Below are 25,905 nucleotides of genomic sequence, written 5' to 3'. Positions count from 1 at the left end.
CGATCGAGAGGCCGAGATTCTTAACCACTAAGCTATCACTGCTACCTACCTGTATTATTAAGTATATCGCTTACTCGCTGATAGTGAAACAACTACAAATAACGTTTATTTAGTTAGGTTATGTGTTTTGTATTATACCTTGTTTTCAATGTAGCTACTTGCTGTGTTTATATTTGAAAATTGTATCCATTATTTTATTATATTTTTTTATTTTATTTACTTCACATTCATACCTAATCTACATATTCTTTTTTTCGCTATATTTATGTACTTCGCTTATATATAGGTACTTATAACATTCGTTATCTATTTGTAATTGTAACTTACAATTTCCTACGGTTTATAAAATTCATTATGAAGAGCATAGATTAGTAAAGATACTTCGCCGCCTTGAAATTGAATGAAGCCACAAACAGCTTATTAGTAACTTTTTTTTTAGATCTTGACAAATAAAAACATTTTTAGAGAAAATTTACGAATAAATAACTAATAATGCGTAATTTACATAATAAATAAATAATTATTTCAAATATTTTAGCACGGAGACATGGCAAAACTCTTTTACGCAACTATTTCTCAAAACTGGGTACATTTTCTTGTTAGGAGTGAGTAATCTTTATTAATCTATGATGAAGAGTGTTAATAAAATTTATAAAAAATAAAACTGTTACTATCTAATAAAACAAATCTTTTGATATTATTAACAGTTTCCAAGGACTTTTTTCGACGAAAAAATAATCCGAGTGTAAACTTAAAATCAAGATGTCCACATGTGTTAGATTCCTGTTATAAAAATAAATCTCCAAAAATCGCACACAAGATAGATATCTCAAACGTGTAAAATCTCTCTGTCGAGCTAATTAGAACCCACCATTATGTCATCAAATAGGCACCCATTTTTTCGGGTCTATTTATATAAATAGCTCTTAAAAACAGGGAAATATTCCCGATTTAGTAGATAAACTCTTGTTCCGGGAATGTTTTTTGTGTATCTGTGACAGCATGATAACGGCGCGAAGTAATTGTTTAAACGACAGAACGCACCCAAAACGAGGCTGATTAATTGCGCGGGAAGTTAGTTTTAAAAAAATATCGATGTATGTTACGATGCGTTCGGATTTTACAACACAAATTGGAATGAATGTTTTTTAGTGTTCTATATTTAAACTTGGCTTCTTCGTTCGCTAATAAGAATTTAATTGATTATTATTTAAAATGTAAAGTTAGGTGCTTACATTGAATACCGATCTAAGAATTATATTTCCTATTAAAAAAAAAACATTTTTGTTACATTATCCGATAATAATCAGGGCAGAGAATATACTTAAATCTAAAAGTCATGTTAAATATCATAATAATAGGTATCTATTTAAAATAAATTCACCATTTCATAAATTCTCTTAGGTGGGTACCGAGTGGGTATAGAGTGAATGTTCAAAATAATATTTATATAACTAAAAAATTTAAGTAAATTTAGGAGATACCTGCATTAAGGTAAGTATTAGTAGTCTATGGTGGTAGAACCCTTTGTGGTTCGACTCCGGCAGCACCACCGCCACACCTATATCTGCCTTATAACAGCAGTGTTAGGCGCTGCTGTGTTCCGTTTTGAAGGGTGTGGTAAGGGAGACTGACTTTTCCGAGGCGTTCCAGCTTAATCCTCAGGGGTAGCGGCACATCTGTGGCCGACTTCAGATATGAATATCTAATCCTATCTGGGGTTTGTTACAGATGTCCATGGGCTATAGTAGCCACTTACCATCAGGTGGACTGCATGCTTGTCTGCTACTCCTATAATATAAAAAAAGAGTAGATTATTCTCATAATTTTAAAATTTAACCATCTCTATCATAGACAAAAGCCGCTCTATAGTTTATCTAACCTTTAAAAATTTGCATACCAACACTAAAATTCCCAATAAATTACTCATACGGAACAGTGTTATGCGCATTCCTCGTCGAAAATGATTTACGCACAGCACTTACACTTAAAATATTTATTACGTGTTTTCTCAGTTCATCAAATCATTATTCAAACAGCTTTCCGAGTACTTATGAGTGAACGTCAAATCATCGGAACAACACTAAAATATGATTATAAAAAACCAATAAACGCATAACACAACCTAAATTTAAGTGCATTAGTTTATTACCAGATGTGTAGTTGCGTAGAAAAGTGTTTTATAATCGAATAGTTTAGTATATTTGTAGGCGCAAAATTAGATCATATATTATAATTTTATTTGTAAACTTAATTTTTCAGGTCACAGAAACTATTTTTAACACGCTTTTATTAGCAATCTTGGAATCAATTAAGGAACAGTAAATAGTATGATTGTGGAAAAAGTGTGGGGCGCTTTTCGAAAACTGATAAACAGAGCACCCCACGCTTTTTTACAATAATTATACTATTTTCTGTGCCTTAATTGATTCCTAGATTGAAAATTATTTTCTACTTATTAGTTGATTTTACCATAAAAGCGTGTTTTCTAGTTTTTTTAACTATATTTATTAGTCTATGCTAGGATTCACTGAAACATAACTTTTCAAAAATACTTGTTTTACGTATTTTTGAAAAGTTATATTTTACGATTACGAACCATGGTACAGATTTCATCCTTTTAGACCTAGATAGGTATATCCTTAAGCTTCGACTTGTTTACAACACAGTCAATATAAAACTGGTGCTAAATATGTACTTAGTTATATTATGTACTCATAAATATAAAAGTGTTTAAACCTATAATAAATGTTTACTTCATAATTAAAAGATAAATAGGTCTACTAAAAATCACATTTAACACTTAGATCAAAAATATAAATTCTTTATAACAAAGCCAGGGCGACATTTCTAGTCCGCAATATCTGTATAGCATTGTAATATTTAATTTTGTAATTAAATAATTTGTAGGGTCAACAAACCTCTACTCTGACTCACTACAAATACCATAATTATCGGAAACTTCGTTAATCTCGTTAATACAAAATTAGGATATATTGTCATATTAACTTCATTAATTGAAGTTACCTAAACACTTTTCTGCTCAACGATACATCTGTCACCACGTGCTCTAAGTGCCCGCGAACTGTTCGGAAACGTTTTAGCGAAATACTCAATAATAGTTCAGAATCTGTGGGCTGTTCGGTTATTAATACTCTGTCATATCGTACAAGATGGCGCGAACCGATCAGCTGACGACAGCTTTATATTCACCCATTTTGGAGTGCGTTTAGTAAATGCAGATAAATATTTATCGTTCCAATAACTCGTAAGAGTTGATGAGAGGCGTTTATTTTGGTTGTTAAGAGCTTTCTCGGAATCGGTTCTTTGGTTGTAAACGTTGTTATTAATAATTGAGAGCGTTCGTCTCGGTAGCTGTAATTTTATTGTTTAAGTGCTCATGTTTTATCTGTGCCTACTTACCAACTAGTAAATTTTAGCATAGATTTGTATTAATATTGAAATATTGCTTCTACGTAATTTATTTTTCTTAATCTATTATAATACTAGAAATTTTATTGAAAATTTCTAGTATTATAATAGCAAGGTACCTATAGAAGAAGACCTGGAATGGTCCAACATTCATAAAGAATATATAAGTAATATTCTTTCTTTGATTCAAAATAACCTTATTATAGACTGATTTGAAGGGTGTGGTACCTTTTTTTTTTGGTATCTAGGGGGAAACCTTCAAAAGGTAGGTAAAAACCCCACAACGTGCGAGCGACGCGGGGTTATGTGGCCGTCCTCTGCGCTGCGTAGAGCTCCGGGATCTCCAAAGGAACGGAACCGGATTGCTCTTAGCGCGTTGCCCCTTCGGGCTCCGCCCAGGTGAGCTGGACGCTCGCCACACCATCTGGTGCATACGACGGTATGCGTAATGCGACCACACATACCGCCGTCCTTCCCGGGGCCGCTGGCCGGGCGGTTCGAGCTCCCACTCTTGCCGCCCGCAACCCCGGAAGCCCCCTTTTAGTCTCCTCTTACGACAGGCAGGGGATACCGTAGCCCTATTCTAGTCCCGGAGCTACAGGGACAAACGGTGTGGTATCTAAGGCTATATATAAGTCTTAAAAGCCCTTCAAGTAGGTATATATTTGATCGAAGTACAAGCCTGTTAAACTTAACCCTCAGAGATAGCATCGCATGTAGACTTTCGATAAAATTTCATTTCTACATCAATTTCATCTTATATATAAAAAACTCGTGTCACAATGTTAGTTACCGTACTCCTCTGAGGTCGGCCACATAGCGCAGCTAACCCTTGAAGAGTCTCAACTCAGCTGAAACGCCTCGGAAAAGTATGTCTTCCTTACCACACCCTTCAAACCAGAACACAGCAACGCTTAACGCTGCTGTTAGGTATTAGGTAGAAATTGATGTAGCGGTAATGCCGCTTGAGTCGATCCACAAATCTGTTGGAAAGATTTGAATCGTAGAGACAATAATACAACCCGATGTTAACTCTTAACGTTTCGTATAAATTGCGGTATATGTAACCATAGGTTCTAGTTTCGCCAACTTCTTTTAATAAGGGACTTAAGTAGGTAGTCCTACTTTTAACGTCGTCTGAAATAGATGGATAGGATAGGACGTCTGAATCGTGAAATAGATTGGTAGGTATTTTTACATTTAGAGATCTCTATATTACACAAAAATACCTACATACTGTGTACTATCTTAATAAGTATTTATCTACTTATATTGCTGATTAAAAATAACTTAATAATAGGCAGGTTCTTGAACCAGGATTACAAAAGATTATGTGTGCCAAATAGGTAAGTCATCATCAACCCATTACTGTCCCACTGCTAGGCACAGGTCTCCTCTCAGAATAAGAAGGATTAGGCCATAGTCCACCGCGCTGGCCCAATGCGTATTGGTAGACTTCACATACTTTTGAGATATACATTTTTTTAAATATCTCAGGTATGCAGGTTTTCTCACGATGTTTTCCTTCACTGTTTAAGCAAGTGATAATTAATTTCTATCACGCACATAATTTTGAAAAAGCAAAGGTTTTATAGGTAAGTACCTACTCAAGAACAATGCCGAGAAGTGCTAAAAAATAAAAATAAGAATTAGCTCCAGCAATAACATTAAAGAAACAAGATCTAAACCGACTCCTAAAACACGTGCGGCCAACGATAAATGATAAATAAAGTACCCCTATAATATCGTATACCTACTGTAATCTTTGAAACCAACACTGATGGTGACGTTAAAACTATAATTTCATTTTCGTGACTAGGAGTGACATCTAGTGCGCATTTGTATCAACTTAAATGTTCCTTCTTCCAACGTAGTTCACGCCATCTAGCGTTAAATAATAAAACCTTACGTTCCGTTTCATTGTAAAAATCGTATACTTCTTGATATTAATACCTTACTTTAAGTTAATTTTATTATTAATATTACTATTTCCATTTCTTCCGATCATAATTTTAATCACATAAATATTATTTTGTCTTTTTATCTTTGTTACTTTAAAAAATACAAATTAGTTCAATGTTATTTTTCACTTCGATGTTGATAAATAAAATGTTATTATTATGGTTTATTTCATTAAAACCCTAATTACGGAATTAATACGTAACTTTTGAATAGTAATTTCTACCAATTAATACAAATTCTAAAATCCCTCCATCATAATCATTTAAGTTGTAAAGAAACGTACAAAGCGCAGTGCTGCCAATCGAAAGACGTCGAAAATCAGAAATAACTTGTCGCAAATCCACCATTTTCCCTTTGTATCTAACCGGTGTTCAAAACACGTGCGTACGATCAAGTTACATGGAAAACTCGTGTGATATCTGCTAGAATTTAAACATAAACATCACTAAAAAGTGTGTCGCGTCTCTCTCGACAGGTGTAACGTGTTAAAACGACAAAATGAACACCGAAAAGCTGAAGAAATTGCAGTCACAAGTCCGCATCGGCGGTAAGGGCACACCGAGACGTAAGAAGAAGGTTGTCCACGCGACCGCAGCGACAGACGACAAGAAACTACAGTCATCACTGAAGAAACTGTCAGTGAATACGATTCCGGGCATCGAGGAGGTGAATATGATAAAAGATGACGGCACAGTTATACACTTCAATAACCCGAAAGCGCAGGCATCGCTCGCGGCGAATACGTTCGCGATTACGGGCCACGGGGAGAACAAGCAGATCGCTGAGATGTTGCCGGGCATCCTGAGCCAGCTCGGACCGGAGGGCTTGAACCAGCTGAAGAGGCTCGCATCGAGCGTGGCCGCGCCGAAGCCACTCGACGAAGACGACGAGGTACCGAATCTCGTCGGCAACTTCGACGAGGCGTCCAAGCAGGAGGCTAAAGAGGTAGTCACCGAGGACAAGGAGAAGGAAAAAGAGAAGGAGAAGGAAGAGAAACCCGAGACGGAAACCAAAGCAGACAAAAAGAACGATTAAAAACCCCCACACGAACATCTAGTTTTAATTTGCTCACTGATGTGAACAAAACCAGGGTTTCCAAAGCCATTGAGGTGTGTCTCAAATCCGTTATTTTCTGTGTGTTCCTATTTGAGTTTGGAATTCATTTTTAGGTGGTGGCTGTCTGACAGGAAGCTAGGAAAGTTTATTTTTTTTTACACTAGTGACTTTGGAAATCTTTTCAGCCATCCCGACAGCTTCTTTTATGCCTGCACTAATATTAGTTTTTATTGTAACATACTGCATAATGAAAAATATTAATTTCACATATAGGGTGTTAGTTAAGACTTATAATAGACCTATTGTTGAAATGTTGGCATATAGACATACATTGTATGCAAGAATTTATTTCTAATGCATTAAGAACACCAGATATAAAGAAAAGATTCAAATATATTGTGTATAGTGAACCTTGGGTGTTTATGTACCCGAGTAATATTTTTTAAAGATGGATTTTCTAAAGTTGTTTCATGTCTGGTTGTAAAGATTGCTTTCTCATTAAATATTACATGTTTAGGTTTAAAAATGGAACTTAGTCACTGACAGCTCGTTAGATTTGAGCTACATTGTATAAAAAAACTATAAAAATTGCAAAATGTGAAAGGTTGAAGTTTTGTTTTGACATGACATAAACTTTGGTCCATGAAAAAGATTTTTTATTTTAATGATAAACCCACTCACAAATGAGTCATATACCCGAAATGGGCGTAGATAAGCCAATTGATCATCAATACTGAATAGGTAATAGGAATGGTTCTCTAGAATCCGTGTTTAGAATTACAAGAGTTTGTTTCCCAAATATATATTTTATTAAATATTGAAAGCAGAAACTATTACTGTAACTAAGTATTTAGTTATTTTTATTCATAATCCAACAAACCTAACATAATTGACATAGATTTCATCAGAGTAAGAAAATATAAATTAAGAAGGAATTCATTATACTGAAGTATTTAAGATTCTTTCAAGAATCTGGCCACTGAATAGTATTTATTTTAGTAGAAAAATATCTGCACACCGTTTAGCAATCATATTTATTACATTACAAACACAAAAGATTTGAACCTGTGACCTTTCACTTGACAGTTGCAACGGCAAGCCACTGAGCTCCATAGAATTGGTTTTTTAAAATACTCTTTCAAGTAATATGTTATTATCACTTCTTATTAAAAAGATAAATACTATATTTTTCTAAATATTCAAGCTACTGAATCGTCTATACATCAAACATTAAGAATATTATGTTAGTATTTTGAAGTTCTAGCTTTTCATGCTGTTATCTAAAATAGCATAAAATACCTTTAAAGTGATTGCATTGCTGTTTAGTTTACATAGCGTAGTCCTAATCGAGTTTTGCGGTAACGACTTGATAAGAAAATATGACCGATATTAAATTTCCCACGAAAATACATTAACTACTCACACTAACATACCTCGTAAAATATAATCTGAACAAAAGGTGGTGGTAGGTAGGTGGTGGTGGTTTTTAAAGGTGGTAGAACCCTTTGTGGTTCGACTCCGGCGGCACCACCGTCACACCTATTTCTACCTAATAACAGCAGTGTTAGGCGCTGCTGTGTTCCGGTTTGAAGGGAGACAGACTTTTCCGAGGCGTTCCAGCTTAGTCCTCAGGGGTAGCAGCGCATTTGTGACTGACCTCAGATAGAAATATCTAATCCTATCTGAGGTTGATTACAGATGTCCATGGGCGGCAGTAACCACTTGCCATCAGGTGGACTGCATGCTCGTCTGCTACTCCTATAATATAAAAAAAAACAAATTACAGGTCTGTGTAAACTGTAAATGACTTTACAGGTACCTACCTTGATATATAATATAGAGATTTGTATATTAAAGATCTTCCTTATACTTATCGTATTGATATGTACCAGGCATAATATTAAATTAATGTTATATTTGACCTAATTATGAATGGTGTAATATGACCTAATTCTTAATATCTATGTTGTTTGGCCTATTTACTTTATATAATAACCATTTTTGTCATCCAATGTGCTGGATGTAAAATTATTCGGGAATAAATAAATAAACACATAGAATATGTACGGCAAAGTAGGGACAAGATAAGAGGAGACGAACGAGCTACGAAATAACAGTTGTCAATTTAAACTTTATTTTAAATGAATTTAAATATTCATTTATAAAATCTATTTATCCGAAGCGATACTATAGATAAAAACTATATTATTATAATCTTGTTAGAGAATCATAAGTTAGATTATTTTAGAAGTAGACAAAATGGTAGTTATGGTCGATAGGTTAAACAGAAATATTTAGGCCTCCCGTAATTAGAGCATCGCGGCGCTACGTTTTCTTGGTAATTATCATTCGACTGACTACTGAATCATTTTCGTTAATTAAAAATATCTGCAGTCTCTGTGAAGGCCAAAATCGAAAAAGGTAGGTATTTATGGAGTTAATCTTAAGGATCTTTCTTTATATTTCTGATTTAGATGAGTAACATACACGATCGACGTAAAATTTAATACAATAGGTGTGAAAATGTGAATCTGAGGTGTGAATGAGAGGATTGATAAGTTACTATACTCTTTGTGTGAATGCGTAGAATAAACATTACATTTTACAAAAAGTGTAATGCAAATGTAATGAATTGAATTATCTCAGATTGCCAAGTGTGTCAAACTCTATATTCAAAATACTGTAAATATTTTTTCTTTACGTTCAGATTTTGTTAAACTTTAGTTTTTCCGCTCCGCTTTAATATCTATATTATTTTATTGTCTATTATAATATGACACTGACAGTGACATTTTTGTGTCATAATATGTCCTATATTTTTAAATTTTTCAACCATTCAGCTTTTATGTTTATTTATATTTATATATGAAATATAAAAATACCTACTGATTTTCAATTGATTTTATTAAAAATCTCACAATGATAGCCCGCCCGTGGACTGATGATCTTCCGAAATGCCGTAATACGTGCGTCGCTTCGTATTTCTCGCAACACGGCGGTAATTCCAACTCCACTGACGATTACCTCTGTTTTTATTGTCAGACGGAAGATAATAATTCGTAAGTACCTGTGTTTACCCTGTTCTCTTCTGTTCTGTTTACTAAAACGTATAAAAACTGAGGAACTGATTGTATCTGGTATTTTTTTACTTTTAATCACAATTTTCTTTTACCTTTATCGACAGTTCTCTTCTTTACTCCTATATTTACTGTAGAAGTCTTTTCAATTACAGCCTCTTATCATTATTTAATCTTACTATTACGGCCTGTAACACAAGGGTACATGGGTCTTAGAAACTGCATGTCTTCATAGGCCCAGGTTTATATTTCGCCATAGAACTTCATATACTATTTGTTTTGTATAAATTCATTTAATTAGCGACTTCTGTGCTATATTAACAATTCTAGTATTTCTAATATTAATAACTTAATCAACTATCTATATACCTCTTCTCATATTTGTTTATATATTGCTAATCACCTTTCTGGAATAGTCCACTATCTGAAAAAAATCTTATGTAATATTGTTTCATAATACTTTCAGTTGTCTGTATGGAGTATTTGAGCCTCACAATGGACTGGATGCAGCAAGGTTTATCATGCAGAGGATGGCAGCCGAGCTCTTATTACCTCCACCATCCATCAACAACACTGATGAGGAAATCAGGGATAGATTAAGGTTATTGTTTTAAATAATCATCATAAAAAATTTCCTCATGATAGCATTATGACGACCCGCGTGGCGGAGCGGCCACCATAACGGTCTGACGCGCAAAGGGTCCGGGTTCGATCTCCGGCCGGACAGATATCTAAATGATGAATTTAAATTTCTGTTTTTGGGTCTGGGTGTTTGTGTATTTGTCTATGTGTGTGTCCATGGCACCCACGACACAGGATTCCCTGTAGTGTGGGGCTGTGAGTGTAGAAAGCGTTTAAGCGTTTATTATAACCTTTACCTTTAAAGCAAGTGATAAAAATGTTAAAAAAAGATCATACATAACATTGTAAAATCATAAACATGCATAGGATTTGAACCTGAGATCCTTTATTGAAAAGCTGAGTTGACGACTATTACCATATTCACATTAAGTTCATCAGAAATTCATAGGTTTTTTTTGATATTTCAGAAATGCATTTGTGTCAGTGGAGAAAGCATATATAGAAAACTATGACGGCATGATAGCAGAACGAACCAGCTTGCAATACAGACTACAGACTTTAAGTGAAACACAGGTAAGTTAACAAATAAATAGATAATATACATAGTTTTATTATTAATTTTCATTTATGTAAACGAAGTAATCTTCTTTTAGGTTTTTATGCCCATGTAGGCCATATATGTTGTTTTTATTTTAATAATTAAATATAGACGTGTATAGAATATCAATGTCATAGGACAAAAAAATTTGGTTTAAATAGAATAATTCTCTTTTACAGAGCAACAAGTTATTGTTTTATTGCACGAACCTTAACAGTGTCTACAATACACATTATAATTATACAAACTACATTTGTTGTTTATATATTTACAAGCTGTTTTTTTGCTAGTTGTTTTAACCAATTTTAAATAATTGAGGATGATATTTTGCAAATTTATTTTATAGCACTCTGTGACCTAAACCCGCATTTTAGCCATGCTTTTCCGTCTCCAAAGTAGCCGATTCTTACACTGTATTAATGTCAGTACACTACCCTCACAGTTGTAAAAAATAAACATCGCTATGAACGTTTCATACTTTTAAATGTCATTTGAAAATTAAAAGTGAGTAAGGATTATTTTGTTTAAAGCAATAATTATGTTAATATTTTATTTTGCATGTATTTATAAATATTTTTGCCATTTTGTATATTCTAAGCAATGGCATCAATGTAAGACTTACTGTTGAGCTGTATCGAATTTTATTGTTTGTTTTGACTGTGTATTTTCGCTACACACCAAAGTAGGACATATTTAAATAAGGAATCATTATCAAAATTAGCCATAATACTACTCCCGTAAAAACTTGATAAAGCGTACTATTTGTTGTCGTACGGCATTCGGATTATCAAAAAATTGGATAATTGCGTTTATGAAGAAAAGCTATATGATCCGATTGAGGAAGGCAATGTTTTTCGACCGTATGTTTGTACGTATGTATTTTTTTTTCATTCTTTGTCAAACCTAAACGACTTCACTAATATTGACATATGATATGTCGTTGTATTCATCTAAATTGCAGGGATAACATAGGCTATATTTTTCAGCAGTCGGGTTTTTGGTTTGTATTCTGGCTGCTTTCTGGAATTTAAATGCACATATCACACACAACGTAGCTAATCTGCGGTTATTACAAAGTGACTTGTTCACATTTGGCAATACAAATAATCTGTATAACTGAGGTCCGGATAATCGATTTTGTACTGTATCACTAGTATACAGGGTGAATTTTTAAAACGGGCCTTCAGGGCGAAATCCGAAACTATAAGGATTAGCGAAAAATGCTGAAAGGAGTTACGAGGCCGATTTTGATAAAAACTAAAACTGCATCATTAGTTTTTTAAAATATTTTTTCCTTAGCCGGGAATCGAACGAGTTCATTTTGAAAAAAAAATACACCGTCTATATTATTCCACTATCTGATAGTGTCGCTTATAAGGATCAAATTCTGGGAAGTAATGTTATGTGACAAATTAAAGGAAAAGGATTTTTTTTAAGAAAATACGTATTTTTCCATACATTGGCATACTAATCCTTAAGGATTATACATAACAAATGATTTATGTATAATTCTTTAGAAACAGACATAAGTCATACCATTGAAGAATTTGTTGGTTAATCAACTAATTATTCGGTGTTATGACTATGACATACGGCTTAGTATGAGAAAGTAATAGTTTGGCAAATAAGTTACCGCCGTTTTTAGGATTTATTTTTTAATGAAAATAGATAACTGATTAAATAGTAAATTCTTATTGTTTGTTGTTTACAACTTCGTTCCAACGTTAAATATGATTTTCTATATCTCTTTTTTTAGTAATCACTCGAATTTGACTCTAAAAAGTAATTCTCGCAAATTGTCAACTTTACATCTTTATTAAACGAAACTCCGCCCATAGCAAGTAAATCTATTTTAATGGTCCTAAAAATAACCTTAGCTAAGTCGGACATAAAAATATAAATTATTGGGAAACAAAACGTCCATTTCGAATGATTAGAAACATTGAGCCAAATAAATGTTAATACACGAAATGTTTAAATTAATGAATGGTGGGAACTTAGCTGCCAAATTAATATGAAAAAATATGTATTTTCTTAAAATTGAGGCTTTTCCTTTAGTTTTTCATTTATCATTACTTTCCAGATTTCGATCCTTATAAGCAACACTATCAGATAGTGGAATAATATAGAGGGTGCATTTTTTTTTCAAAATGAACTCGTTCGATTCCCGGCTAGGGAAAAAGTTATTTTAAAAAAGTAATGATGCAGTTTTAGTTTTTATCAAAATCGGCCTCGTAACTCCTTTCAGCATTTTTCGCTAATCCTTATAGTTTCGGATGTGGCCCTGAAGGCCCGTTTTAAAAATTCACCCTGTATATTATGTGATTGCTTATAATGTTTCTTTAATACGTTTAGGTGGAGATGCCACTAATTATTTTAAGATTTGTATGTTACATAAAAATATCATAGTGGCATCTAGACCAACGGCATTTAGCCTAAATGGCTTGATGGATTTTGACTTATTGTGGTGTAGGATTTGCCTTTATCTAAATATATATAAATCAAAGGTGACTGACTGACATAGTGATCTATCAACGCACAGCCCAAACCACTTTGGGCTGTGCGTTGATAGAGACAATTTGGCATGAAGGTAGATGTTATGACGTAGGCATCCGCTAAGAAAGGATTTTGATCAATTTCTACCCCCAAGGGGATAAAATAGGGGATGAAAATCGTAACGCGAGCGAAGCCGCGGGCAAAAGCTCGTCACGAATAAAAGAATAGGCCAACTGAAAACTTATTGACACAAAAATCTACTAGATACAAATTACTAAATTTTCTAAATTAAGACTTCTTCACATCAAATTTCAATGGTTTTGGTTGTGTCACATTTTTATTGGTTTTTTAATTCATAATTTTTAGTTTCAATCATTTATAAGTTTCAAAATAATTATCATATTTTTTCATATTCCTTCACAAGTATAAGCGGGTTTATGTCACACGAGCTATAAAATAGTATACGATACTTGTGACATAAGTAGCCTATTATGTGCACGGCGTTTAGCACCCTCGCTGCGCTCGGGCGCTAACTTCACGCCGTGCAAAAATAGGCTACTTTGGCCACGCGTATCGTAATGTACTATTAAATCGATTGCGATGCAATAATGCATACACATTTGGTTTAGATCACAATACATAATTCGTTTAGTGATGTTATTCCAAATTCAATATGATGAATGTCCCAAGATCGTGGACCACTTATTTGTATGCACCCCCATGATATCAAATGATTGTTTTTTTAGAAGAATATGAGTCATAAAATGCTATTACTAAAAATATTGTTTTACACTTTATATATGATTTTTTTATTCCTTCCCAATTTACAGATATCCCAAAACTGCGACACTATACTCCAACGGCTCAAAGAGATTGACCAACACCTTTCTGGGGGCGCTACTGTCACACTCGCTCTCGTATTAGGCTCTCGTTTGTTTGTCGGTGGAGTTGGTGAAGCTCGGGCATTGCTCGGGCGAGCTGACGACAACTGTGTGTTGCGTGTGGTGCAATTGAGTGCTGAACATGCACCCACTAATGAGGACGAGCTGCTGAGGCTGGCTCAGCTCGGGCTCGACGTGGACAAGCTGAGGAACGGTGAGTGGTAGAACCAGTTTGAAGGGTGTGGTAAGGGAGACATACTTTTCTGAGGCGTTCCAGCTTAGTCCTCAGGTAGCGGCGCATCTGTGGCCGACCTCAGGTAGGAATATCTAATCCTATCTGGTTGATTACAGATGTCCATGGGCGGCAGTAGCCACTTACCATCAGGTGGACTGCATGCTCGTCTGCTACTCCTATATTATAAAAAAAGCTTCAGATAGAACTCCTCATCTATATGGTCACAGACATCTATCGATATTAGTAAACCCTTACCATAACATGGACTGCATGCTTGCTATTGTAATTTTATATGAAAGAACTAATTTTTATATCAACCTTTTTCAGCTCAATACCTCGGAAACCAGACTGGCACGCGATGTCTAGGTAACTACCTAGTGAAGGGCCTCTACAAAGCCTTCCCGACCATCAGCGCGGCCACATCAGAGCCAGTCGTGGCCACTCCGGAGATACACGGACCTATCATGCTCGATGAGTCTTGCAGGTTGGTCTTAATACCTTTTTTTTTTATAATATAGAAGTAGCAGACGAGCATGCAGTCCACCTGATGGTAAGTGGCTACTGCCATTCCGGTCTGTCGGTATGGTGGGGTTTGTCTGCCTTTCGATGGGTTCAATGCCCCGGGTGACACATATCTAAATAATTAATTTTCAATTTAGTTTTCTTTTCTGGGTCTAAGTGTTTATGTGTCCATGGTACCCACGATACAGGCAATACTTAGTGTGCATCATGTAGTCTAGATGGTTAAAATCGTCTGAAAATAATATAATCTTAAAGGTCAATAAAGGTTTTTTATCATCAATTTTTCAGGTTTTTAGTGCTAGTCAGCTCCGGAGTCTACAAGCGGATACAAGAAGTGAAAGGTTGCAGCGAGCAAACAAACAAACAACTCGCTCAGATCATAGTAGAGAACTTCAGAAAGCAGTCCGACTTCAAGAAAGTCAGTCATGCTGTTCTCCAAGAAATCGAGGAGGAGTTCATGGCGTACTGCATGAAAAATAACTTGACACCAAAACCGAACACCCATATGACTTTGCTAATAAGGAATTTCAATTTTCTGCAACCGGTCCCACAAAATGATCCCCCACAAAGCATAAAGCAAAACCCATCGGTCCGATTCAATCCTATCGTGCAATCTAAATCGACAACACTGTTAAGGGGATTGAATGAGAATGATTCTGAGATATACTCGTCAGGAACGAATGATTTGGAGAATGATTCTAATATTGATACGAATCGGTCGAATGAGTCGTCTTCAGATATTTATCCAAGTCGACCGTGCGACAGAGATAGACGGATTAAAGGATATGTTGATTTCTCGTGTTATTACGAGAATGTTGCTAAGGCGAGAAAGAACGGAACTTTGCCTAGTTTTATAAAATAAATTTTATTTATTTTTTTATGAAATAAATGTCTGCACTGTTTCAGAGGCGTATATAGAGGCTTAAAATAAAATAACACATACATTATTTTTGACATAGCAGTATCAAATGAGCATGCACTACTTGACGGTAAGAAGCTACTGTTGCCCATACACCTATAATCAACCTCAGATAACATTAGATTCCTACCTGAGTTCAACGACAGATTCTTTGCTGAGGACTAGGTTGGAAACCTTCGGAAAAGTATGTAGTAAATAACTTAAAAATTATAATACGTATAAATAATGTAGAAATAATACGTCAAAAATGTATAATTATTAAGAAATATGTCTTACAGTTAAGCAATAGCTACCTACCATCAGTATTTTACATGTTAAATTTTATAAGAATTTTTAAATGTGTTGAGTACTTAGTTGGTTGTTTTATTTACCCTTTCCATCTCGTAAAATCAATCTATCTGTCCTGTATCTATCTATTCTCTAATATAAAGATTATATTAAACTATTACCTGAAGTCGGCCACAAATGCGCCAGTTAGAACGTTTCTCATAACAATACTTCCTTTACCGCACCGTAAAACACCAGAACAAATCAGCGCTTAACACTGCTGTTATGAGGAAGAAATAGTGGCGGTTGTGCCGCCGGAGTCGAACCACAACGTTCTACCACCAAAAATATTTTATCTATCCTCAATAACTATAGTCCTTACAATCATAAGACAAATAACAAGACGCTCATAGCCCCACACTAGGATTCCATGTCGTGGGTGCTACGAGCACACAGACAAATACATAACACCAAGAACAAAAATCTTAACTCATTTAGACATCTATCGGGCATCAAATCCGGAACCTCTGCGCGTCAGTACATATGGTAACCGCTCCGCCAGGCGGGTTATTTAAATAAAGTAAACAAAAATAATTACTAGTGTTATTTATTAAAAAAAACTTGTTATACATAGATAGAATGAACATGTAATATAAATGCGATGAATAAACATTTTAAACTGGTTTGTAATCAAGCTTGCTTTCCAATTTCTTGTTGTCGGCCACTTTCCGAACAGCTTTCATGAGATCCTCCTGAAAATAAAATTTCGTATTTTAAAATATGAATGAGTATGGATTTTATGGAGATAACTTAATTGCCAAATTCAAATAGTTTAATCAATACCAAATTCAAATTAGTTTAACTTTTTGATACAGTGTTCAAGTAAGTACAGTGAATCCTAAATAAATATTATAGAGTCATGTGTCGGATATTTTTATGTAAATAATGTTTCAATTCCTAATCTTAACAATTTATTAATCATCAATAAATATGATGTTCTTTATCCGATTGTGATATACAGGGTGCATTTTTCAAAAAGCCAAATTCGATTCTGTAAGTCATTACATGTAGTATGTCAGTTACGAGGCCGATTCTGGTATAAAAACTAAAACTGCATGATTAGTTTGTTGAAATATATTATTGTTTCGCCGGGAATGGAACGAGTCCATTTTGCAAACAGCATTTGTCGCCTATAGATTCGGATTTAGTCCTGAAAGCTCATTTGAAAAATTCACCCTGTATATGACTAGCGGACGAGCATGCAGACCACCTGATGGTAAATGGCTACTGACGTCCATGGAAACCTGTAATCAACCCCACAAAGATAACATTCCTACCTGAGGTCGGCCACAAATGCGCCACTACCCCTGAACACTAGAAACGCCTCGGAAAAATATGTCTCCCTTACAAATCTCCATACTACTATATGTCTACCCTTAAAACCAAAACACTGCTGCTGGTATAACAGAAATAGCTGTAGCAGTGGTGACGGTGAAATGGGTTCTATCACATTCAAAATCATCATCAACCCATTACTGTCCCATTACTGGGCATTGGTCTTCTCTCAGAATGAGAAGGATTAGGCTATAGTCCACCGCGCTGGCCAAGTGCGAATTGGTAGACCGAAATACTAATAGACATAAATTACTATTACAGTATATAATACTCACGACGTGTCCGGGGACACAGCTTTATTATGTAAATAGTTTAAGTTTTCTCATTTTAAGTGACCATGTACGTCTTATGAGAAAAATAAAGATTCTTTAAACCCAAATGGTCTTCATTAGAATTCAAAATAGGTTATAATATCATTACCTGTATAATATACTCTCGCTCGGCGCGTATAGCGAACAAACCGGCCTCAGTGCAAACATTCCTCAAGTCGGCACCGTTGAAGGTATCAGACAGTTTCACCACCGCCTCGTAGTCCATCTCGCCGTGCTTCGCTATCGGTTGCGCGTGGATTTTGAGGATTTCCAATCTGTGGACGAAAGCCAAAATTATTAATATCGATTATTATTTTTCCTTTTATAATAGTGCTAACAAAAGTGAAGTCCATCTGATGTTAAGTAGCTATTGCCGCTCATAGATATCTGTAATCAAGCACCTGATAAAATAGCATTCCATTTCTAAGAATATAAGTTAAAACCATAGATTAGTAAAGATACTTCGCCGCCTTGAAATGGAATGAAGCCACAAACGGCTTACTATAGTAAGTTCTTTTTTTTTAATTCTTAATAAATAAAAACATTTTTAGAGAATATTTACGAATAAATAACTGATACTGCGTAATTTACACAATAAATAAATAATTTATAATAATAATTTCAAATATTTTAGGCACATTTTAGCACGGAGACGTGGCAAAACTTTTTTACGCAACTATTTCAATTCTCAAAACTGGGTACATTTTCTTGTTAGGAGTGAGTAATCTTTACTTATCTATGGTTAAAACTATTAATTTCGACATTTTTCCAAAATTTCGCTTCTCCATAACGAAACACCTTGTGAAGTGGTCGTAGTTGTATTGACATTTAAAAAGTGCTCTGTAAAGAAACTATTTTGAATAAAAAAAAAGATTTGAATTGAACAAATAACAATTCTTGTCTATACTAATACTATAAAGAGGAAAGATTTGACTGTTTGTTTGTGTTGTGAATACGGCTCCGAGACCGAAAATATTAAGATTTCCGCGGCCGTTAGAACAAATAAGGAACCGAATGTTCCTCTCTTCGATGGACAGGATGACCGTGTCCCGAAGAAGGTTAAGTGGACTGTATATACGAAAATAAGATGCAAAGTGCTATAGGGTCACGCACTCACCTGCTGCTGATGGGCGCAGCCTCTTGTACTAGGTATAAGGCACCTTCAACTCACCCTAAGCTCGAGCTAGCTAGTCTTACCTCGGAATGGTCTACCGGTTACCTCTACCTTCTTCCTCTTCTCACGTGGCGTCGATCTTACAGCACGTTGCACCGCGAACAATGAAGTTAACGCGAATTTAAAGGAAACGCTACGAATACGAATAGTGGCTTCTACTTCGGAGTATAACTAAAACGACAAATATGCGCGAGCGCGACCGACGACTCCGAAGCTTCTCGAACAAGTTTTATCCCGGTGGCGGCATACACCACCGCGAACGACACGACGACAACGACACTACAACGAACTATTTCAAACTATAAATCTCTATGCTTTTAATCATACAGATTAAAATTAATACCAACGACAGATAATTAATACGTAGAACCATAGACAAAACTGAACAGTTTGTTTGTATTGAATAGGCTCCGAAACTACTGAACCGATTTGAAAAATTATTTTACCATTCGAATCCGTGATGAACAAGTCTATAGAATATTTCCAAAAGCTTTAAGGAGCCGTATGTATCCTTCGATATTGTAATTAAATGTCGCGACGGGCCTCTAGTTTAAACATAATTTTCAAAACATAATGCATATTTTGATCAGATACAATTTCAAAATTTCGTTACTTAACATTCTATCAACCAAGCTTTCTCCTTTTTTGGCACTCAATATTGGTATAGTCGATACATTTTTTATGAATAAAAATATCGTATCAAAGTGTGTATCGATCCATAATACAAAGATCACAAACCTAGCCTGTTCATTAGGCAGCGGGATCTCAATCTTACGATCCAGACGTCCGGGGCGGAGCAGCGCTGGATCCAGGGTATCAGGGCGGTTGGTGGCCATGATGATCTTCACTTGACCAAGGGAATCGAAGCCGTCCATCTGGTTGAGGAGCTCCATCAGTGTACGCTGGATCTCGCGATCGGCGCTGGTGCCTTCAGAGAAACGGCGACCACCTGGAAATTACAATGGGATGATTAGTTTCCTGTCACGATTTTAGAAGTAAAAATAATAGTATTATAGTCTATAGTTATATAGCATTAATAATCTTATATATAAAATTCTCGTGTTCAATGTTAGTTACCATACTCCTCCAAAACGGCTTTACCGAATTTCACCAAATTTTATATGCATATTCAGGTCTGAGAATCGGTCACTATCTATTTTTCAAACCCTTAAGTGATAAGGGTTATTCACCCTTAACCTTTTTTTATTTATATGGCAACAACGTTTGCCGGGTCAGCTAGTAATATAATAATAAGTGGTTAGGAAGCTTAGTAATAGGCTACCGTTACTACCATTTGGGTACAGAACCTTAAACAATTACAGTAAAAGAATATCAATAATTTACCAATAGCATCAATTTCGTCCATGAATATGATGCAGGGTTGATGATCACGTGCGTAGTTGAACATCTCGCGGATAAGTCGAGCCGACTCGCCTATGTACTTGTCCACAATAGCCGATGACACCACCTTGCAAATAAATATGATAAAATTATTATTTTGAATAAAATATTGCTTGTATAAGTAAATATATTCGATTCGGGTTATAAAAGTTATAAAATAAAAATGTGGTAGAACCCTTGTAGTTCGACTCCGGCGGCACCACCGCCACACCTATTTCTACCTAATAACAGCAGTGTTAGCGCTGCTGTGTTCCGGTTTGAAGGGTGTGGTAAGGGAGACAGACTCTTCCGAGGCGTTCCAGCTTAGTCCTCAGGGGTAGCGGCGCATCTGTGGCCGACCTTAATCCTTTATCTGGGGTTTATTACAGATGTCCATGAGCGGCAGTAGCCACTTACCATCAGGTGGACTGCATGCTCGTCTGCTAATATAGGAGATATTATAAAAAAAAAATTGAAAAACAAGAATGTTGTCTTATCTTCGATATCTTGCTTTTTACTTGCAAAAACTTGAGAACCCGTCATGATCACCGTAATGATTGTTAAATTGAAGGTCAAATTCGCATTATGGTTCCGATATAAAAATATTATAGGCGATCAATATGTATGTCGCAATATTTAGGTGCACGCAAGCTTATTGAAGAAGCCTGAATGTGTTTTAGTAAAACTTCGCTGTACCCACTGTGATAATGTGACAACAGTACTGATCACTCGAGTCACTGCGTTGGGAAGTGGGGTGGAGATTAATCGTAAGAAATCTCTATTATTACCATCGTATTATTTAGAAGGTGGTAGAACCCTTGGTGGTTCGACTCCGGCGGCACCACCGCCACACCTATTCCTACCTAATAACAGCAGTGTTAGGCGCTGCTGTGTTCCGGTTTGAAGGGTGTGGTAAGGGAGACAGACTCTTCCGAGGCGTTCCAGCTTAGTCCTCAGGGGCAGCGGCACATCTGTGGCCGACCTCAGGTAGGAATATCTAATCCTATCTGGGGTTGATTATAGATGTCCATGGGCGGCAGTAGCCACTTACCATCAGGCATACTGCATGCTCGTCTGCAACTCCTATATTATAAACATTGCATTGAAATATTGTGATCAAAGTATACCTTCAAGAAGTTAGCATCCAGCTGTGACGCCACAGCCCTTGCGAGCAATGTCTTCCCGGTACCAGGGGGTCCGTACAGCAGACAGCCCTTTGGTGGTGTGATGCCCACACGGACAAACAACTCTGGGTTTAGCAGAGGTAGCTCGATGACCTGGTGATAAATGGCTTCTTTATAGTGTGTGAAAATGTGTAGATGGAAAATTTTAACACTTATAACTTAAAATTATAGATAGTGTGTGGAAAAAAGACATATAGAAGGAAAATATTCTCTTAAGTTATGATTAAAACTACTTCGCAACAATCCGCTACTAATATGTACGATGGTGTATATTCTAAACCATGCAGTACGTATAGTCCGCGCCAAACTGCTAGTCCGCTCTGAAGTTGTTGCGTGCAGGTTTAGTTAGCATATACTCCATAACAATACCACCCTATAAAGAGTCAATTTACCCTGATGATGCTCTGTTTTGGAGCGAAACACGTCGGTGGTGGCATTTATGGTGGACAATTTTTTTTATTTTTTGCAATTGCACAGATCCTTTGTGGGAGGGAGGGTAGTATATTATTATACTGCATGGCTTAAAATATACACCATAATACATATTAGTATTGAATTGTTGTGGAGAATTTTTAATCCTAACTTAATAGCATGGATTTCTGGAAAGTAATGCGTGATACAATGTGTTTAGTACATGTACAATTTTAACCAAATGTAAATAAATGTGTGTACACAGACAAACACAGCTTGTGTCGATGATTCTTGTGGTAGAGCGGTCACCATACTGATGTTACAGATGGTGGGTTCCAGGTACTATCCCCAGTTGGGCATTCAGGGCCTAGGTGCGTGTGTGTGTGTGTGAGCTATATTATAAATGAAGATTAAGATATCCATAATCAATTACGTGATTACATTTTAACAATTATGATCTGATGATAAGATGTACGAATAGACGCTAGAGATGGTGATGATAATATAAATAGAGCTATAGATTTACCTCTCTCAACTGTCTGATTTGTTCCTGTAAGCCACCAATAGCCGAGTAGGTCACATCTCCCGGGTCTTCATGGCTCATGTTGTACACTAGAGGATCCACCTATGAAATGAAAATATATTTAATTGTTTACAAGATAAGTATTAGCCTAAAGAGACTATATGCACAATATGTTTCCGCATCAGTGTAAATGGGAGGGTGTGACTCCCCCTGTGGAGGTGGAAGGGTCTGGATACCTATTAGCATAGGAAACGAAAAGAAATAATCCTCAAACAGCTTTTTGTTAACATTTATCAGTCAAAAATAGAAAAGTTTCTTACCTCATCTGTTTTTCACAAATAAATTTTGGGGACTATTTATTTTCTCAAGCAGTGATAACCTAGTGGTTGATACTTGGCCTCGCATAGAAGCTCAGTGACCTAGAGGGAGTTCTTAAAAAAAGAAAGAAATTCTACAAAATGCATGAAGTCTCTAATATGCATTCACATTGACATTGGTTGGTATGGCCATAGACCAGCACAATGTTCTATGGCTCAAAACTTTCTCACTATGAGATCCAATAGTGGGACAGTAATGAACCCACCTTTAGCATAGAATGACAAAAAACTACCTTGTTTACGTTCCTGCTTTTGGAATAGTACATTACAATACGAGGACGAAAAATTTTTTTCTGACAAGTGTGAGTTTGCAGGCCGAGCCGCAGGCGAGGACTGCAATCACACGAGTCAGAAAAACATTTTTCGTCCGCGTGTTGTATAAAATTTTATATTACAATTTGATATAAAAATATTTTCTAACATTATATACAATTTTCAGTTTCATTTATTACCTCTCTAGGCAAATGCCGCATGATGGTGAGCGTGGTCATGTCCAGCGCCACCCTGGTGCCACCCTTCAGCTTATTCTTGTCCAACTGGCGACGGCAGCCCACCACATACCGAGGACCGTTTGTGGCTTTGACGATAACTGAAAATAGACAATATTCAGTACATAGTGGTATCTTTGTCATGACATTTACCTTACTGTGGAGCATAACGTTGTATGTTTAGTTTTTTTTTTTTATAATATAGGAGTAGCAGACGAGCATGCAGTCCTGATGGTAAGTGTCTTGTAATCAACCCCAGATAGGATTAGATATTCCTACCTGAGGTCGGCCACAGATGCGCCGCTACCCCTGAGGACTAAGCTGGAACGCCTCGGAAAAGTCTGTCTCCCTTACCACACCTTTTAAACCGGAACACAGCAGCGCCTAGCACTGCTGTTATTAGGTGGAAATAGGTGTGGCGGTGGTGCCGCCGGAGTCGAATCACAAAGGGTTCTGCCACCTTTATGTATGTATGTATTATTCTTTGCCACGCCCTGCAGACCAAATGGCTTGAGACTAACTGATGAGGCGTCATTGTATCTGCCTAAATTATGAAAGTGACAGGCCAAATTTTGAAGCCCTCAGGTTATGTTTTTTATCTGTAATCTATCTCAGATAGGATTACACAGATAGGAGGACTATGTATAGGAAGCCGTTTTTTTTTTCTTTCTTTCTCGAGGGAAACCTTCAACAGGTACCCGGTGCCGTGGGAGCGACACGGGGTTATGTGGGACTTTAGTACCACAAAGGGTTCTATCACCTTAGGTGTTATGGTATTGCTTCCAGAGTTCAGCAAGAAGCATTTTACCTTCAACCATCATCTATAATGTAACAAACTTACATTTCTCTTCTGTGAGTTGCTTCAGTACTTCTCCGACAATTTGTCCAACACTCTGCAGGGCCTTCAGATCATTCTCACTCTTGTCATACTGTTTTGTGAGGTCTTTTAGTTGTTCTCGCACTGAAATTATAATAAAAACAATATATTATGATTTGTTGTATTTGTACATCTCACCCAAGGCTCTAAGAAGTTGTTTCTAATATTTCTAATACTTTATAAGGCCAAAATTGACGACCTGCGTGGCGGTGCGGCCACCATACCGGTTTGACGCGCAAAGGGTCCCGGGTTCGATCCCCGGCCAGACAGATATCGAAATGATGAATTTCGATTTCTGTTTCTGGGTCTGGGTGTTTGTGTATTTGTCTATGTGTGTTCATGGCACCCACGACACAGGGAATCCTAGTGAGGCTGTGAGTGTAGAAAGCGTTTATTTATTTAATTGTCAGAAATAAATCTCTTATCATCCTATTCCCAGTTGTTTATCATTAGAGATCTTGGTTCCACAAAAATAGTACTACATAATTAATTAATTGTCTTTGTCTGTTTGTATGTCTATGAAACACATATGAGGACCCTACTGAGGGGATCTTAATAAATTAAATTAATAAATCTTAATGCAAATAATTGACAAAGGGGTTATTTAAATTATATACACATTAATATACTTTACAACACAAAAAGTACATTCAATGCCTAAATCTATGCTGCTAATAATAAGAACACTATTAAAAACACTTAAATTTGATTAATTACAGCTAAAATATCAACAAATGTATCGTGATGATTCGACAAAAATCGACATCTTTGTACATGAAAACTTACTGTCTTTTAACCTGGATTCCACTTCCTTGTGCTCCATTAGCTTCTTCCGGTACTCCTGGAACGCTTTCTCCCTCAAGGGGTCCGCGGTTGAAGCTCCCGCAGGCATTTTTAATTAAATATTTTTGATACTAAATGCAAAAACGCTAATCACGAACTGTTTGACCAGTTTGACAATTCGGTCATTGGTTCGTTTTGAAATGTCAGCGTTTGACAGTTTCTGTTTTAATAACATGTGGAACTTTAAGAGCCAAGAAACAAAATGCATTCAGCCAGCTCTAGTTGAATACACTAGATTATAAAATGTTGTTATAATAGTTGTACATTCGACGACAAATATAAATATGATTAACAAATCTTGCAGATTATTTTAAGAATGATAGACTTAATTTTAAGGCACTTTATATTTATTGGCATGCCCTAATAGCCGAACTAGGTTTAACGGATTTTTTAAGACATGAAGTGTAGTAGGATTCGTATACATTTTGGAAATGACAAGGCTACAATCTACATTACTTCCCGTTTCAGTTTATTATTATTAAGTTATAGGTTTTTGTAGAGGTAAAATACGAAATTTAGATGATTCAAAGACTGAATAGAAAGTGATTTCTTTTACACGTAAGCTGTACGAAAAAAAATAAAATTACGCGCCAAAGGAACAATGTAGGCAACAAATAAACGCGGAATATTGTTTTGATAAATAAAGGGGTTGCGTATTTTTCTCACCAATATTCGGTATGAAGGCAAAAGAAGTTAAGTACAGTTTATGTAAAAAAATATTTTTGAATTTTTTTTAATGTTACGTTACATTAATCTTTGTTTTTACCATAGATTCGTAAAGATACTTTGCCGCCTTGAAATTGAATGAAGCCGCAAATGGCTTATTATAGTAAGTTCTTTTTTTGAATTCTTGACAAATAAAAACATTTTTAGAGAAAATTTACGAATAAATAACTAATACTGCGTAATTTACAT

General features: G+C 35.9%; 3 protein-coding genes across 3 annotated transcripts; 2 read left to right on the top strand and 1 right to left on the bottom strand.

Moving 5' to 3' along the window:
• The first annotated feature begins 5,650 nt into the window (after positions 1-5,650).
• Positions 5,651-7,100, top strand: bic (bicaudal). The gene is made up of 2 exons (XM_073077540.1): positions 5,651-5,774; positions 5,870-7,100. The coding sequence occupies exon 2, from the start codon at positions 5,893-5,895 to the stop codon at positions 6,427-6,429; it is 537 nt and encodes a 178-aa protein (XP_072933641.1). The 5' UTR covers positions 5,651-5,774; positions 5,870-5,892; the 3' UTR covers positions 6,430-7,100.
• Positions 7,101-9,270: 2,170 nt separating this feature from the next.
• On the top strand, positions 9,271-16,113 carry tab1 (tak1). The gene is made up of 6 exons (XM_073077534.1): positions 9,271-9,509; positions 9,994-10,128; positions 10,577-10,682; positions 14,034-14,298; positions 14,647-14,803; positions 15,130-16,113. The coding sequence occupies exons 1-6, from the start codon at positions 9,370-9,372 to the stop codon at positions 15,701-15,703; spliced, it is 1,377 nt and encodes a 458-aa protein (XP_072933635.1). The 5' UTR covers positions 9,271-9,369; the 3' UTR covers positions 15,704-16,113.
• A 505-nt stretch (positions 16,114-16,618) lies between these two features.
• Positions 16,619-25,103, bottom strand: Rpt4 (Regulatory particle triple-A ATPase 4). Its single transcript, XM_073077523.1, has 9 exons — positions 24,934-25,103; positions 24,112-24,231; positions 23,235-23,371; positions 22,409-22,507; positions 21,415-21,564; positions 20,252-20,375; positions 19,646-19,856; positions 17,843-18,008; positions 16,619-16,779 (listed from the first exon to the last, which is right to left on the bottom strand). The coding sequence occupies exons 1-9, from the start codon at positions 25,037-25,039 to the stop codon at positions 16,702-16,704; spliced, it is 1,191 nt and encodes a 396-aa protein (XP_072933624.1). The 5' UTR covers positions 25,040-25,103; the 3' UTR covers positions 16,619-16,701.
• Between the last annotated feature and the right edge of the window lie 802 nt (positions 25,104-25,905).

This window comes from Epargyreus clarus, unplaced genomic scaffold (assembly GCF_041222505.1).
Source record: "Epargyreus clarus isolate Ecla_fem2 unplaced genomic scaffold, WU_Ecla_fem_2.2 ptg000002l, whole genome shotgun sequence".
Lineage (NCBI taxonomy): Eukaryota > Metazoa > Arthropoda > Insecta > Lepidoptera > Hesperiidae > Epargyreus > Epargyreus clarus.
This window is presented reverse-complemented; position numbering and strand designations above follow the sequence as displayed.